Source organism: Macaca nemestrina, chromosome 11 (genome assembly GCF_043159975.1).
Source record: "Macaca nemestrina isolate mMacNem1 chromosome 11, mMacNem.hap1, whole genome shotgun sequence".
Classification (NCBI taxonomy): domain Eukaryota; kingdom Metazoa; phylum Chordata; class Mammalia; order Primates; family Cercopithecidae; genus Macaca; species Macaca nemestrina.
The window spans coordinates 75,662,207-75,679,677 of record NC_092135.1 but is presented as its reverse complement, the minus strand read 5'-3'; the positions used below and the strand labels follow the sequence as shown (position 1 = coordinate 75,679,677).

At 40.4% G+C, this 17,471-nt stretch overlaps 1 protein-coding gene across 10 annotated transcripts in view; it reads left to right on the top strand.

Moving 5' to 3' along the window:
- LOC105483169 (phosphodiesterase 11A) overlaps positions 1-17,471 on the top strand; it is a 510,053-nt gene that overhangs the window by 357,261 nt on the left and 135,321 nt on the right. For all 10 annotated transcript variants that reach the window (XM_071072993.1, XM_071072992.1, XM_071072988.1 and 7 more), the window contains one exon: positions 7,262-7,312. In XM_071072993.1, coding sequence (XP_070929094.1) covers positions 7,262-7,312 — 51 coding nt within the window. The remainder of the gene's footprint in view (positions 1-7,261; positions 7,313-17,471) is intronic.

Sequence of the window (17,471 nt, the reverse complement as noted above, 5' to 3'; positions counted from 1 at the left end):
TCTATTTCTGTTCTTTATATTCCGTACTCCTCTTCTTATAAGGACCCCAGTCATATTGGATTAGGACACACCCCCATGACCTCATTTTACCTTAAGTACCTCTTCAAAGGCCCTGTCTCCAAATACAGTCATATTCTGATGTTCTAGGAATTAGAAATTCAATAAATAAATTGGGGAGGTTTGAAAATATTTCAGACTTGAGGCATTTGGTAAGCTTGCCAGATAAAATATTGTGGAAGAAATGTCATTGGGAGATGTTGTGAGATGAGGGTGAAAGGAGAAACATAGTATTTTGGGACGTAGCTTAGCGTTTTCCGGATTTGGTTCTAACCTTCTTAATTTGGAGCACGTAGAAGGAGGGTTGCCAGATAAAATACAAGACACTGAAGTACATTTGAATTTCAGATAAACCATAAAACAATTTTAAGTGTACATATGACACAAATAGCGAAAATATTTATTGCTGATCTGAAATTCAAGTTTAACTGTGGGTGTCCTCTATTTTTATTTTCTAAAACTGGTGATCCTATCTACACTGCTTACTTTATGCTCATACATAAGGCATATCATGATTTCATTGAAAAAAATATACTAATTCAGGCCACTAATAATACAAACAGTGAGACATATAAGAAATGGAGACAGTCTTTTAAGATCATTTTATTTTTTCTTCCTTGATTCATTAAATATTTACTAAGTACCAACTAAGTATCAACCATACTCCCAGGGATAGGATATACCTTCATGACCAAAACTAGACTAATTTTTGCCTTCAAAATGCTTACAGTCTAGTGGGGGAGGCAGGTGATGAATAAGATAACAGGTAACTCCAATTGTGAGAGTGGCATGAAGGAAACAGCCTGTTAACTCAGAGAATAATGGAGTTAACAGGGGCAGGGTTGATTTCTCATGGTGGTCAGGGAGTAATTCATTGAAGGCGTGACATTTAACTTAATTTCAGAAGATGATACCAATGAGGTGATGAGGACAGGGAAGCTCTGAGGTAGAAAAGCACTTGGTATGTAAATGAACAAAAATGAGGTGAGTGTGGCTGAGTGTGTAGAAGATGGAGCGCATGAAGCATGAAGTTTAGTTTGAGAACATGCCAACAGCCAGATGGTGCAGGATCTGTCCAGTCACCATCCAGGCTTTGGACCTAACCTCATGAACCTGAGATCTGTGACCAATGTGTGGATACCATTAAAGGAAATACAGCAAAAGTGCAGTGGGAAGCCACTGGTGACTGATTTGATTTCTACTTTTTAAGATCACACTGGCTGATGTGTACCAAGGAGATTGGATTAGTATCCAATTGATACTAATTGATTGGATGGAGTGGTACTTACAGAGCTGAGGAAGACTGAGAGAGAAATGGGTTTGTGTGGTATATTAATTTCCTGTGGCTGCTGTAACTAATTACCATGATCTTAGTGGATTAAAACAACACATACTTATTATCTTACAATCCTGCAGGTCAGATGTCTGAAATGGGTCTTACTGGGCAAAATTCAAGATATATGTAAGGCTACATTCTTCTGGAGGCCTTAGGGGACAATCCATTTCCTTGCCTTTTCCATGGAAAACCTACCCACGTTCCATGGCTTGTGGCCCCTTCCATTTCAAAGTTAGCAATGGTTAGTCAAGTCTTTCTTACATTGCATCACTGATTCTCTTGCCTCCTTCTTTCACTTATAAGGACCCCTGTGATTACATGAAGCAAAGCCAGATAATCTGAGATAATCCATCTCAAGGTGACCAGATTAGCAACCTTAATTGCATCTGCAACCTCAATTCCTCCTTGTGACATATCATATTCACAGTTTCCAGTGATCAGGACATGCACATCTTGTGGGGGAGTGTTATTCTGTCTATCACGTATGGGAAAATCTGCATGTATATTTAGATGTGTTAAATTTGAGAAGCCAGTGAATTGACCAAGTTGGAAGTTAGTGACGCAGGCAGATGAGTATGTGAGTGCAAAACTCAAAGAGATTTGAAAGTTATCAACACAGAGATGGTGTATAAAGACCTGAGAGTGTATGGCATCACCAAAGAAGAGACTGAGCCTAGGAACTTCCACATTAACAGTTAAGGTAGAGGAGAAGGGACCAACAAAGAAAACAGAAAGAACAGCTAAAGAAATAGGATGAAAACCAAATAATGTGGTGTCATGGAAGCCCAGAGAGGAGACTTTTAAAAATAGAAGCGAGCGCTCCCTGCAATTGCAAAAGGCAATTGCAGATTCATCAATGGACTTGTTAGCAAGAAATTGAAAGCCTTGACATGAGCTGTTTCAGTGGAGAGGTGGGGGCAGAACCAAAACTGAAGCAGATTGAGGAGTGAATGGGACATGGCCAGTGGCCATAGGTGATGGGGAAAAGTCCTATGTGACCACAATAGCCTGTGTAGATGCTTGTTAAAATTAGCAAGGTGATTACATTTGGTCACAGACTTTTCAACAAGAAGCTGGGAACTAAACAAAAACCTAGCTTGGTTGTGTATTTACATCCGGTCAGAATCACAGGATGGCTAAATTGATACAATACATGAAAGAGGTACAAATATTACTGGGTTCTCGCTGTAACCGGTGTATAAAACCTGCAAACACTGTGGGTAAAGTGAAGCACCACCATCTTGCTGAATGCATCCCAGAAAATCCTATAGGACCAAACAGAAAAGGAGAAAATCAGAGTTCTTAAGCAAGATTTAAGGGTCTCTTACCTTAAGGAATCCACTCCTCTGGCTTGTTGGTCTTTCTAGGGATTCTTAGAGGGAACAATGCTACCATCTTCCTGGACTGTGGCTTAGCAATAGGGCCCAGTCCTTCAAAACAATGTACTCCTGTTAGCCAATGATTCCTTCCTGCTCGCCAACATGGACTGTATTCTTCTGGGAGAAGGTAGTTGAAGGATTCTTTAGCTAAACCATTTCTCCCCCACCTCTACTGGTTCTCACAGTCCTACAAAAGGAAACAGGAACTCTCAGAAACAAGAAGATTCAGAAGGTAAACCAAAAGCTTCCTTATCATTAACTTTATCTAATTAGGTAGAATAAATAAATAACTATGTACTTAATAGATTAGCCAGCAGAGGCTTAAAATCTCAGGATACCAATCCAAAAAAGCTTTAGCTCTAAGATGTGGCCCATGAAATTTAAGAACCATGAAAAAGTAACCAAAGCTTTTATTTATAAGTCTTATTCTTTAACTATACATAAATTTAATTTCAGATGTATCATAGACATAAACATAAAAGATAAAATTATAAAGTTTGTAGAAGATAGCATAACGTATATATTCACAACTCGGGGGCAGGAAAAAAATTTTAGAAAGGATATGTGAGATTGAGCACAGTGGCTCATGCCTGTAATCACAACACTTTGGGAGGGATAATTGTTTAAATCCAGGAGTTCAAGACCAGCCTGGGCCACATAGTGAAACCCTGTTTCTATAAAAAATAAAATTAGTTGGGCATGGTGGTGTGTGCCTGTAATACCAGCTACTTGGGAGTCTGAGGTAGGAGGATCACTTGAGCCAGGGAGGTCAAGGCTGCAGTGAGCCAAAATCGCGCCACTGTACTCCAGCCTGGGTGATAGAGTGAGACTCTGTTGGAAAAAAAAGAAAGAGATAATATGTGAAACGATAGCAATTTAAATAATTGACAAATTACACTTTATCAAAATTTAAAACTTCTATTTATTAAAATACACATTAAAAGAAAATTAATAGACAAGCCATAGACTGGAGGTAATATTTATGAAACATATGTCTGACAGAGGACTTGAATCCAAAATATACAAAGAACTCCTACAACTCAATAACAAACAAAACAAACTATTGTAATTTTAAATGAGCCAAAAGTCTTAATCTGTAATAATTGTCTGCTTCACTGATTCAAATAGTTTCAATTTAGTGGAGGAAATAGCTTTTTTTTTTTTTTTAATGAAGTGGGAAGAGTTGATTTAAACAAACCTGACTAAGCACCACCTGGTGGCAGAGATTTTGAATTGCAGCTTGAGTTTTTGTGGGATATTTTTTAAAGGTAAAGTTTGAACAGTGAATCTGCAGAAATAGACTTGAAAACAGTAAGAAATTCTAATAAAATGGCAGCCAAATTAAATTTTACCACAGTAAAACTGAAACAAAAGAGCAAAGTCAATTCATCTGTGCACTGAAATATCTATTGATATTATAAGATAATGATATAATATCCAGCCAAATATTTATTTGGTAGAATTTTAATTGAATATTAATACAATACATATAAGTTGGCTATTTGTGTGCCAGGTATTCAACATGTAGTATTGCATTTAATCTTCCTAAGAACTCTGTAAAGTACAGGACCACTCCATAGAATATTTCCATGGTTAAAATTTCCCAGTAGAATATATCTTTATTTTTAATAACCACACCTCATAGAACATATTTATCTCTCAGTAAACATTTTTCTGAGTCCCCTCCCAAAAGTGAAAAAGGATTGAGAAAACTATGGAAAAACAAGTAAAGTCAGTAAGAAAAATGTTTACAATGGAAGAGAAAGTATTACTTAACAGAAAGAAACTTTTTGTTAATAACTGTATTAGTTATGATCAAAAAGTAATACTATTTATTTATTTATTTATTGAGACAAGAGTCTCACTCTGTCACCCAGACTAGAGTGCAATGGCACAATCTCAGCTCACTGCAACCTCCGCCTCCCGGGTTCAGGTGATTCTCCCACCTCAGCCTCCCGAGTAGCTGGGTTTGCAGGCATCCATCATCACGCCCAGCTAATTTTTGTATTTTTGTAGAAATGGGGTTTCACCATGTTGGCCAGGTTGGTCTTGAACTCCTGACCTCAGGTGATCCACCCGCCTCAGCCTCCCACAGAAAGTAACATTTTAAGTAACTATAACATAACATTTTTTTTTGTTTTATATATACCTATGAATTTTACTGTGCTTTATTGAGTTTTAAGAAGTTGCTGCAGATCTTATAACGCACTGTAATTTTTTTCCAATTAAAAATAATTAAAAGTAGGTTCCCTGTTAGTGTTTTCAGGAGGAGCCTCTACATTAAGCAGTAGATGCCTGTGTAGTATTATGCTATACCACCTTATATATGAGACCCAAAGAGATTAAACCATTTGCCCAAGCTCCCAGGGCTTGGAAGTGGAGGCGTGACAGCCTGACTCTGAAGGCTGTGTTCTAACCACCCTGAGACACTGCTTCTATTGTGGCTTTGCTTGTATCACACAAATGGTATGTGCCATAGGTCAGTGCTTCTCAAAGTTCTTGGTCAATAGGTTATTAGGTTGAATGTTACCAGTTTGATGTTACCTAAAAGGGAGTTCTGTGGCTAATTAGATTTGGGAAATACTAAGTTTAATGAAATAAAGCATGTTACTTTACTTTTTGCAGCCAAATGTGCACTGTGATTCTCTAAGGTTGGTAGATGAAGAAGGCGTTAGCATTTCCCAGACTTATTTGTATGAGATTTGTATAGATTAAGAATGTAGGCTGGACGCGAAGGCTCATGCCTGTAATCCCAGCACTTTGGGAGGCTGAGGCGAGAGGATCGCTTGAACCCAGGAGTTTCAGACCAGCCTGGAAAACATGATGAGACCCCTGTCTCTACAAAACAATACAAAAATTAGTTGAGCATAGTGGTATATGCCTGTGGTCGCAGCTACTTGGGATGCTGAGGTGAGAGAATCACTGGAGCCCAGGAGGTCAAGGCTTCAGTGAGCTGTGATCACACTACTGCGTTCTAGCGTGTGCAATAGAGTGAGACCTGTCTCAAAAACAAAACAACAACAAAAAATGTGTCTGGCAGCATAAAACATATAACATACATATGCTATTTATGTATGAGTGTCCATATGTCTGTAAATATGCCTTATGAAATACCACCAATGTGCATTTATTTGACTCACACAACAAGACGTCTGGGGCAGGGGAGCCTAGGGTCAGGCTCCTTTCTCTTTTCCTTTCTGTTCTGTTCACAGCAAGCTGGCATTCACTGCCATGCTTGTCAGTTCATACACACCAGATTTTGCTGCACCTCCAGGCTTTACAGCTGTATTCCACAAAGGAAGAAAAAAGAAAGAAGCAGTGCCAGCACTCCCACTTATAATTCATTGACCAACACAGTGGCATAAAGGCCACCCTGTAGGACCACCCCAGCTGCAGGGAGCCTGTGAATTAGGGTTTTTACTTTTAAGCCTCTGTATCAGTGAGTTCTGATGTAGATAAATTGCAAAAGTTGATTCTCACTCACATGATATGTCATCAGCTGCAGGTTGGCTGCAGTTCTGCTCAATATGTCTTCTTTATTTGGGGGCTCAGACTGAAGGATCAGCCCCTCTCAGGCCATGCCCTTCTCATGGCGGAGGGAAAAAGGAGGTGGCAGAACCATGTGATTGCTGTTGAAGACACACTCAAAAGTGGCATTTGTTACTTTCCCCACATCCCATTGGCCAAAAGAAGTCACATGCCAATGCGGATGTAAACAGGGCAAGGAAGCACAATCCTCTTACAAAAGGGGTCACAGATATATATATGAATATAATCTTTCCTAATATAATAAAAGCAGGCAAATGAGAATAGGTGAGGAAATGGAAGTTGAGTCATCAACCTGGTTGCTACAGATCACACACACGTGCTCTAGCTTTTCATTTGCTTTTAGAGCATTTCACAGGACAAGTATTCACATCCTTTGGGAACTATAGTTTTGAGCCACATCAAGTCTTGTTTTTTGTTTTGTTTTTTTTTGATAGGGTCTTACTCTATCGCCCAGGCTGGAGTGCGGTGGCATGATCTCAGCTCGCTGCAGCCTCGACCTCCTGGGCCCAGGTGATCCTCCCATCTCAGCCTCCGTGAATAGCTGGGACTATGGGCACACACCACCATGCCCAGCTAGTTTTTGGATTTTTTGTAGAGATAAGCTTTCGCCGTGTTGCCCAGGCTGGTCTCAAACTCCTGGACTCAAGTGATCTGCCCATCTCGCCCTCCCAAAGTGCTGGGATTACAGGCATGAAGCACTGCACCTGGCCATTGTCCTTTTCATAAAATAACTATCTATAGAAAAATTCTGGTATAAAATATTCTTTAATATGTGAATTATGTCAGAGAATATTACTAGACAGGTTGTATCTTGCCATATGTTAAAATCCACCTTTAAATCAAGGTGATATGCATGAGCAAAGCTTATTTTTAAGCCAGGAGAATTTCAGAAAATGCAGTCATGTATAGTTATTAAAATTATTTTTTTCTTCTGAATCAGGTGCTATCATATCATGCAACATGTTCAAAAGCTGAAGTTGACAAGTTTAAGGTAAGGAAGAAGATGGTTTCCTTATTGGTGCTTACAGTTAAACTTCTCTTGGCTTCCTGAGCTCTGTCATTTGCCTCTAGAGAATTAATCCTGCTCATTGGGAGCTGGAGGACTAGCACTGGGCAAAGGTGTATTTGTATATTTCTGTTTTAGAAGGGAAGAGGGACTTATATATAACTGAGTAGTCATTTTGTAATCATTTACATGATTCAGTATTTCTTCCCAATTATTAAGAAAGCACAGTATCAGGGGAAAAAATCTGTAATATGGTGAGAGTCAGGACACTTGGTTTTGGCATCGGTTTTACCTCTAATTTGCTGTTCAGTTAAAAACTTAGGGCTGTATTTCCATCTGTAAAAATATATGACCAGATTGAGATAATAATAGCTAACACTGTGTGCCAGACGCACTACCAGGCATTTTACCTGCATTAATTCGTTTAATCCTCACAATCCTGTGAAAAGCAAACTGTTTTACAGATGAATAAATGGAAGCACGGAGATGCCAGGCCACGGTCAAACAATTGTAAGAGGTGTAGCAATCTGGCCCCAGAACTGGAGTTCTTAACCACCGTGCTTCCCTAGCGCACAGGGTGATCCCCTTTCAACTCCAACATCTGATGAGTCTGTGAATGAGTGTTAGATATTCCTTATCACCTTAGTTACTACCATTTCCTTAAGTGCAATTCAGAATTCTTGCTTGTGTCCCTGCACTCCTACCAGGCAGTTTAACAATGAGCAAAACACTGGAGTAAAGGGAAATTGATTTCCTTTCCTTTTGAAAGTTTTGGTGCCTGTCTTTTTACATATAGGTGGCGGTTCAGAAAATTATCAGGAAAAGCTACCACAGTCATGAGAAAGATAATGTTTTGTATTGCAATATTAGAATGTAATATCACTTGGTGATGGCTACTTTTCTAAGAGTCCCATTTGCATATATATGGCGCAGAGACCATTGGGCCTAAGAATTGAATCAGATCATTAGAACTGAGCACATGAGGCCGGGCAAGGTGGCTCAAGCCTGTAATCCCAGCACTTTGGGAGGCCGAGACGGGCGGATCACGAGGTCAGGAGATCGAGACCATCCTGGCTAACACAGTGAAACCCCGTCTCTACTAAAAATACAAAAACTTAGCCGGGCGAGGTGGCAGGCGCCTGTAGTCCCAGCTACTCGGGAGGCTGAGGCAGGAGAATGGCGTGAACCCGGGAGGCGGAGCTTGCAGTGAGCTGAGATCCGGCCACTGCACTCCAGCCTGGGTGACAGAGCGAGACTCCGTCTCAAAAAAAAAAAAAAAAAAAAAAAAAAAAAAAAAAAAAAAAACTGAGCACATGAATGATGAAAGGGAGCAAAGGAAGATGTTTGTTCCAAACACTGAGCGTAGGGATAAAAGAACTCCTTGCAAGGGCCAGAAGCAGCACATATACTGTGAGCATAGGAACTACTTGGGCTCCATCCAAGGGGATAGGGTCTATTATTGACTTAAAGAGATGCTTTGGGGAAAGACCTACAATTGTAACACAGATAAAAAGGGAGAGATAAGGTGACAGCTGACAGCAGAGGGAGGAGACAGAACAACTAAAACCACAGCAGTCAGGGCCCATTTGTTGCAGAGGAAACCATCCTGCATACCAGCTTGAACTCAAGCTCCATCAGGACAGCACTAATTGTATGTTTTATTCACTGCTGTATCTCTCCTTCCTTTTATGGTCCTTGGGATATAGTAACACTCAATAAATACTTGTTGAATGGATGAATGAATGGATGGATAAGTGAATGAATAAATAAATCCAAAGAGTACCAATGGTTCTAGTACTCAAAGCAATTAGTCATTAATTTTAAAATGGTGATAATATATAATTATTTTATATATTTCATATAAATTTTACTTAATGTATATAAATTTTATAAATATTTCCATCAAAAATATTTAAACCTTTTTTATTTTAGCCAATAAAGTTCAATTATTGGCCGGGCGCGGTGGCTCAAGCCTGTAATCCCAGCACTTTGGGAGGCCGAGACGGGCGGATCACGAGGTCAGGAGATCGAAACCATCCTGGCTAACACGGTGAAACCCCGTCTCTATTAAGAAATACAAAAAACTAGCCGGGCGAGGTGGCGGGCGCCTGTAGTCCCAGCTACTCGGGAGGCTGAGGCCGGAGAATGGCGTGAACCCGGGAGGCGGAGCTTGCAGTGAGCTGAGATCCGGCCACTGCACTCCAGCCTGGGCGACAGAGCGAGACTCCGTCTCAAAAAAAAAAAAAAAAAAAAAAGTTCAATTATTCAGAAATCCTGTTTATGAAAATATCCAATTCCTGCTAAAATGCTCATATAATGTTTATATTATATTTTTGCTGTTATTATAATTATCATCATTGCTAAAAGAGGGAAGTGGTAGGCAAGAAGAAAGACAGCAAAGATGATAATATGAGCTTTGACTCATATGACCAAATATGACTGCAAGAGCTGCCCAGAGATATAGCAGGCCAAAATCCATAGTCGTTTACTTTTTTTTTCTTTTGAGACAGAGTCTGGCTCTCTGTCACCCAGTCTGGAGTACAGTGGCACAACCTCGGCTCACTGCAACCTCTGCCTCCTGGGTTCAACTGATTCTCCTGCTGCAGCCTCCCAAGTAGCAGGGATTACAGGCACACATCACCATGCCCTGCTAATTTTTGTATTTTTAGTAGAGACGGGGTTTCACCATGTTGGTCAGGTTGGTCTAGAATTCCTGACCTTGTGATCTGCCTCCCAAAGTGCTGGGATTACAGGTGTGAGCCACTGCGCCCAGCCTAGCTGTTTACTTTCTAAAGGCACCAACATTCAGGCTTAATATTTTGCTTGAAGAAAACATTGCCCTGGAATTTGGTATGCATTTCTATTGTTAGCTCACAAATATACTAAATATGAAGTATTTAAATTTGAGAAAAAAGGGTTATTTCATCTTAAAATTATCAAGATTGATAATTTAACTGATTTACTCTAGATTTTATCATGAAAGATATTAGCTAGTATCCTATTACAATGTAATTGAGATATAATAGATCATTTTAACCATTTTAAAATGGGAGTTTTCTTGATATATACAGTAAATAAAACATTATTCTAATTGGTAGTTGATGTCTGTTATAACTGCAGCAATAACATTAAAATGTAGTGGGCTTAAAATAATCCTGCACGTAGACAGTGAAAAGCGTTTACTGAGATTCCAGGCTGGAATACATGCAATGGCAGTTTTCTAACATTGTAGCTAAATAACAGTAAATATGTGCTTTGTTTTGACCAATATATATGACAAACCATGTTTACGTTCAAGTATATTGTCATTCTTCCTGTCTTCAGTACTTTTTTAACAAAGATGATTGTAAAAAAATTTTTTTAAATGTGCAATGATTTGAAGTCTGGAATCAGAGTTATCCATGAGATTTCATGAGTTAAAGCAGGGGTCCTCAACCCAGGCCATGGACTGGTACTAGGCCACACAGAAGGAGGTGAGCAGCAGGTGTGCAAGCATTACCACCTGAGCTCCACCTCCTGTCAGATCATCAGTGGCATTAGATTCTCATAGGAGCGCAAACTCTATTGTGAACTGCGCATGTGAGGGATCTATGTTATGTGCTCCTTATGAGAATCTAATGCCTGATGATATGAGGTAGAACAGTTTTATTCCAAAACCATCCCCACACCCCCACTCCTCCCAGGTCCATGGAAAAATTGTCTTCCATGAAACTGGTCCCTGGTGCCAAATAGGATGAGGACCACTGAGTTAAAGGATGGCTGAGTCCCAATGTATTGGACTATACCCAACCAGACTAGTGATCAGTGATTTAGAGCTTAAGCCAGAGTTTGGGAAGAAACTGATTCATCCAGTGCTGACAAAAATCTGGAGGTCAAATTTTACACACATACGTATGACAGACTTCAGTTGGAACCCAAGCTGCACCACATCTGGGATGCAGAAATGTCTGGGAGACAAATGAGTTGTAGTTATTTATATGAGAGACTAACAGGCCTTCTGAGTCAAGAACTCTTCCTCATGAAAGTTAAGGCCACAGACCTCAGTGTCTAGATGATTCCAAGTTCAGCATGAAGTTTTTACCTTGGATTTATCCCTCACCTCAGCCTCCCATGGATCCATGTTCTTAGCTGAGAATGTGAGTAAACACAGAAGGCATGGACTTTGGTATAGTTTCAGTGCATTAAATGCTCCTGATAGAATGAGGGTCAGCATGCCAACAGCACACAACAGAAGGCAGCAGCCTAATGAAGGAAGCATCACTACGGACCCATGGCAGGGCCCCTTCCTACCTGTGTGACCAGCAGAAGCTGATGGCATCGATGGAATCAATGCAGGCTCAGTGGTCACATTTTAAGGACAGGTAAGGTATACCCTGAGTACTCCCAAATATAAGTAGGAGAGATGGAGACTCTGTACTATTGGAGAATGTGATATATACACGATTAATTACTCTTAGTTTGGTACCATTTGTACTCAGAGATTGTGGGGTCTACAGGAAGATTGATTTCACATAAGACAAACCTGTAGTGAATCTTTAATAATCATTAATGCTAGGCTGATGCCATCTTAGCCTTCCTCATATCTGGTCTTCCTATTTCACACCCCTTTATGTTTTGGGATTTTCTCCCCCTATTCTAGAATGCCTTGTTAGGGGGAGCATTGTTGTTCTGTTTTATTCTGATAACCCTATTACTTCTGTTGGGAAAAATTTCCTTGAGGAGTGTGTAGTAGTGATGGCTGAGAGAATGGGATTAGAGTGTGAAAACCTTTCTAGAAGTGTCCTTGGACTGTCCAGCAAGAATAAATTAGATAAAACAACATATAATTACTCATCCAAGAATGTCAGAATTTGGGTTTATTTTTCCTGATTCTGATATATCATTTATACTTCAAGAAACAGTCTTTCTTGTAGGTTCACCTATACACAAAAAGATCACAGAACTTCCTGGAACTAATGAATTAACCATTTTGAAAGTCTGATTCAATAAATTATCCTTTATGGGTTGATTGTCCTGTGCATCTAATGAGGAAACCAGGATCTAAAAAATGGTTTTTAATCCTCATTAACATTTACTGATCTTCCATGAACTTGAAATAAGAAAGTTATATGCAGAAAATTTGTGCAGATTTTAGTGAATGTTTATATCTCTGCAGCTCTGTGCTAACAGGAATAATGTATAAAGACCATATTGACAATTACGTCTCCTTGAAGATGGCTGGTTTAAAGGCTTTCAATAACCTCAAGATGCCAGCTGTGATAACATAAGAAAATGAGTTTAGTACCCCAATTATATGCTCCCGTAATTTTATGGACTTTCCTTAGATTCCAATGTGGTGGACAGACCAAACAATTATCACTATATATTGCTAGTTTACCAATTAAAATCAACTCATGGACGTTGTGGTGTTATATTGCCACCTTGTATCATCCCTTCCTTCAATTGAGAACTGCATGGGTTACGGCTGCAATCAGAGATGAACTCATTTACAGCACTATAACTGCCTCAGTAATTAAGCACCAATAACTCAGGTTGGGGTTTGGGTTTGGACTACCTCATATGTATTTCAAGTTTTCAATGTTAATGCCTAGGCCACAAATTAATATCCTGGTAAATAAAATAAAATAAAATAAAATGCCAAGAATAGGTATTCCTTGTGGCATTTATATCCTGAAATAAGAATGAGTGCATCAAAAATAGGATCTTATGGCCTCCTTTGCAGACTGAGCAATAGGATGTGATTTACTAGGCTTAAAAAATAAATTAGATTTGAGAAGACACTTTAATCCATGAAATAGTCTAACGTGTATAATAAGAAGCTTCAGCCCTCAAGACTGCCTTTACAGCTATGCCAGGAGATGTGTCTGCCATGTGCCCTGCACTAGGGCCCCTTGCACAGCAGGCAGGTGCAGGGCTGCCCCCCTCCCCTTGGCTGGCCAAGTGCATGGGGTGCCTTTTAGTAGTTGATCTGCCAGGTGGTGTTTCTTTCTCCAGTTGGCACAAAGGCACTACACACGCTAGCCATCGCCCTGTGCAATCAATTTCTAAGCCCTGGAAGAGCCCAATCCTTGCAGCGGCCCCTTGCAGAGGCAGAGTGCACTATGCAGACAGAGGGTAACACCATGGCATTTACCCAAACTCAGGTGACACAGAGAATGCCGAAGAGGAAGAGGGGTAGACCTGAGTCCCATGGACAGCTGCGGGATGGCAGAGGCCGGGGAGCTTACTACCCACCCCATCCGTAGGGGCACCTCCAGCTCCTCCCCGTCGGGGCGAATGACCCATAGAGGCTCCTCCACAGCCAGGGATAAAGCAGGACTTCTGGGTACCAGAAAGAGGGCAGGAGCTTTGTCTTGTTTCTCTGCAGTCTCAGTTCTCATGGCCTTCCTGAAATGCTACCTTCTGAAATGCCAACAGTGGCTTTCCAGTGCATCTCGGCTCATTTCTAAGGTTGTTTAAAAGATTACTTCGAAGCCATATAAAAGGAATTTTGGTACCTAGCCTATGCTGTCTCCTCTTCTGTGCCCACCTTTGGAATTTAGGAAGCTGTTTTGACTTTAAATAGTATTTATGCCAAGTTTAATATCCAAGTTTTTGCTTTGTTTTGTTTTGTTTTGTTTTTTATCGTCAGGGAAAGTTATTGAACCTTCACCAGGAAATTGACTGCAGAGAAAACAGCTGCATCAGCACCCTAAAGGGCATCTCCTGCTCACAAGCAGCGGCAGAGCCGGGTGGCTTGCACTGATCAGGACGCATCCATAAATATGCGGAGTGCTTTGCGTTCAGATGTCCAGCTCTCTTTATGAATTGTGTCTTAATCAAATGCCACATCAGAAAAAGGATGGTTGTACTTTGTCACTCTTGAGTATTGAAGATAGTGGCGGAGGGCGGGAGGAGTGGGTGCTGAGCATGAGAGGAATCAGGTCTGCAAGCCCAGGCTGGTCTTTCCTCCTGCTGAGCTAAGCGGCTAGGGATTGAGGGCCCTTCAGGGACCCGCCTGACCAAAATACATCCTGTGGTGACCCTGACCTCCCCTCACATCAACTTCAGCAGCCACTGTTTGTCACTTCTATTTGAAAACAAAGCAAGGACACTGTCCCCACAAGGTCACTGTGAGCATCTCCTTTCCCTGGGAGGAAGAGTGGGCCTGGAGGGTTTTCTCCTATCTTCTCCCTCCCTCATGTTAGCACAGCAGAGTTCACTGCATTCCCTAAGTGTCACATGGGAAAGCGCAGGAAGTCTGAACCTGAGGCAGTGAAATAAAGGAGGGTTCATTTTTGTTTCAGAGTGCTAGGAACAAAGCGGCGACAAGTCCTGAAGGTGCAATGGAGAGCAACAGTGTGGCCCAGTGAGATCCCTGACTCCTGAACTGTGAAGGGAACTGGAGAGGTTAAAGTCATCAGAACCTTCCAGAATGCTGGGGCATCTGGGACTGTATCACTTTATCTTCTTTTTGGTTTTCCTCTAATTAGATCCATTGATAACTCTAGCTGTGGAGTCAGGAAATGAAGAACACATAGCCCCTCACCTCAGTGAGAGGGACTTGAGTTAGCCATCACAATGGGTGGCCTTCCCTCTGCTGTTCACTCAGTATGCACAGAGCTACAACCTCCTGGCTGTTGGGCTTCTGTAGCCCTCAATCTCCAGTTGCACACTTTGGCTATCATTGTACAGTCATCATGGGGTCCTCATCACTGCCCGCCCCCAAATGCAGTCCTGTCCATTCTGCTTTCCAAACATCTCCTGCTCCTGTCCATCCTCACAGCCTTCACCAGTTCAGATCCTCATTCTCCCTCAGGCAGGCCATTATTGTACACTGCTCTCCTAGCTGGGCTCCCGCCTCCTGCTGTTGACCCTATCCCAGATCCATCCTGTGCAGAGCTAACAGATGAACAGATGAACGCTTCTGTTGGCGTAGGTTCCAGCTCTCAAAGTTTAGTATCTTCTAGAAGCCTCTAAATTCTTTCAATTTGAATTATTTAATTGGACATTAAAAGTATTCCAAACTAACTTTCAGCTCACTTTTCCAGCCTGATTCCCATGCTCACACTGAGCCATCCTTAATCAAATAGTTCTACTTGGTGTTTTCTGCCCATTCCCCGTCCTCTTATATGTTTGCACCCATCCTTCTTCCTATCTGTATATATAAAGCCCTAACAATCGATCTGACCCTTCTCAACTGCCCCCTTCTCCATGAAGTCATTCATGCTGTCCTTCAGTCAAAAGTGACCTTCTTATTTGCCCTTCTTCCCGCCATATTCATCACTTTCTACCTTGCAATATAAATCTTGGTGCACCTGTCTACTCAAATGATTAAAGCAGATGCATTTTTAGGAGAGAATCCTAGACTTACTCATTGGGTAACCCTATGTCACTTAAAGCTATGCCTTGCACCTGGGTGCTGGAGAAATTTCTACCTTGTGACTAAATTCCTTGAAATGTTTGCCATTTTTATGGCAAAAGAAATTATAATGCTTGGGTGGGATTTTGAACAGGGACCTATGACAATGGAAATTTCTGACAATTTCGTCCCAACCCTTGCTTTATGCTGTTTGAAACCCCTTGTTTTTATGTTCCTGGTTGTTGTCCTGTGTACCCTAAACTATATGAAAATAAAGGAATTCCTTTCCTTTGTTTAGGATAGGTATTGGCCCTATCCTCTTTGGAGTGTGCTGTAGTGATAGTGTCTCTCTTCCCTGCTGGAGACAAAAGCCCCTTGCCTTTAACTCTTAGTTCATTTAGCAGTCTCTTAACTATTAAATAAGTTTCTTCATTCATGTATCCTGCTACCACTACCCTGCTGACTAAATTTTTTAAACCTATGTTTTTTGACCTTCAAAACACCTAATACTTCATTATTTGTATTTGTATTTACTATTTTATATAGTTCTATATTCTGTCTTTTGTGTTTTTGAAATCATGCTCTGGTTTGGCTGTTCTTCCTATTTTTTCTCAGTTGGAAATAATTCATCCAAAATCTTTTAAGTGTTTGTGAATCATAACTCTTTTGGTCTCAAGACACCCTGTGAAATAGGAAGTTAGGAGACAATGTCTGGCCAAAGGGTTTTCTGCAGTCTCAGTAGCCAGACCTGCCCTTTTAACAGTCTTTGTAAGACCATGGACACAGTAAGACAAGAGCAAGCAAATGTATAAAAAGATAACGCAGCCACCAGACCTTTTGGTTGATTTCCATTTCTAGGCTTCAGGTTTCCTCATCTGCAAAACAAAACCATTTCTAGCTAAAAAATGCTATAATGTTATGAACCTATAAAATTCATCTCTAGGAGAAAAGAGGAAAATAAAACATAAAACAACTTAAATGTTGACAAAACGTTTAGGGGTTTTTATGATTTTTGAATACTCAAATTTTTGAATTCAAGCTCTGTTCAAGATAGCTCAGTTTGATTTAATTACATATAAGTAATTTCCAAAGCCCCTCATGACTATATTATATTTGCAAGGTAATATAATAATACTCATGAGGAAGATATGTGATTACTTGGGTAAAACAAGAGACTCAATCTCATCAGTCTCAAAACTATACACTAATGCTACCTATAAATGTTTAAATAATAAAAATGTCTTAAATAATAAGAAATAGCAGTATACAAAAACATGTACGTGTCCATCATCTCACTTGAGGCTCACAAAGTCTTGGTGAGGGCAGGGTTAGCATATCTCCATTTTACATAGAAGGCAACTAAGGATCAAAGAACCAGAAAGAAAAATGGAACCCCTCTGCTTTGGTTTTTCTTCTGCAATGTTTTGTGTGATCTTGAAGACAATGCTGTTCTTCAAGTGGTGGAGTAGGAAAACGGAAGCAATGTCATGGAGTTTCATTCGTAAGTCATTTATTTTGATTCAGCTATTATTCTTGGAATCTTGGTGGCATTTTGACATGTTGGGGGTCAAATAAGCATGAATGGTAGTGACATCTGAGAAAGGCAGACAGAATTGTTGACTGAACTTAACATATTGACTTTTAGTAAGACTGTTTATGGTACTCTTTGGGCAATTAATATGTAATGTTTTATTAGAAACTTCTTTTTGCATTGTGGTTGTGCTATCCACGCGACATTTTGCCCTGGAGGTTTAGATTGCTTGGAAACCTAAGGAAATTGGAAACAGAAACATTATGGAGACA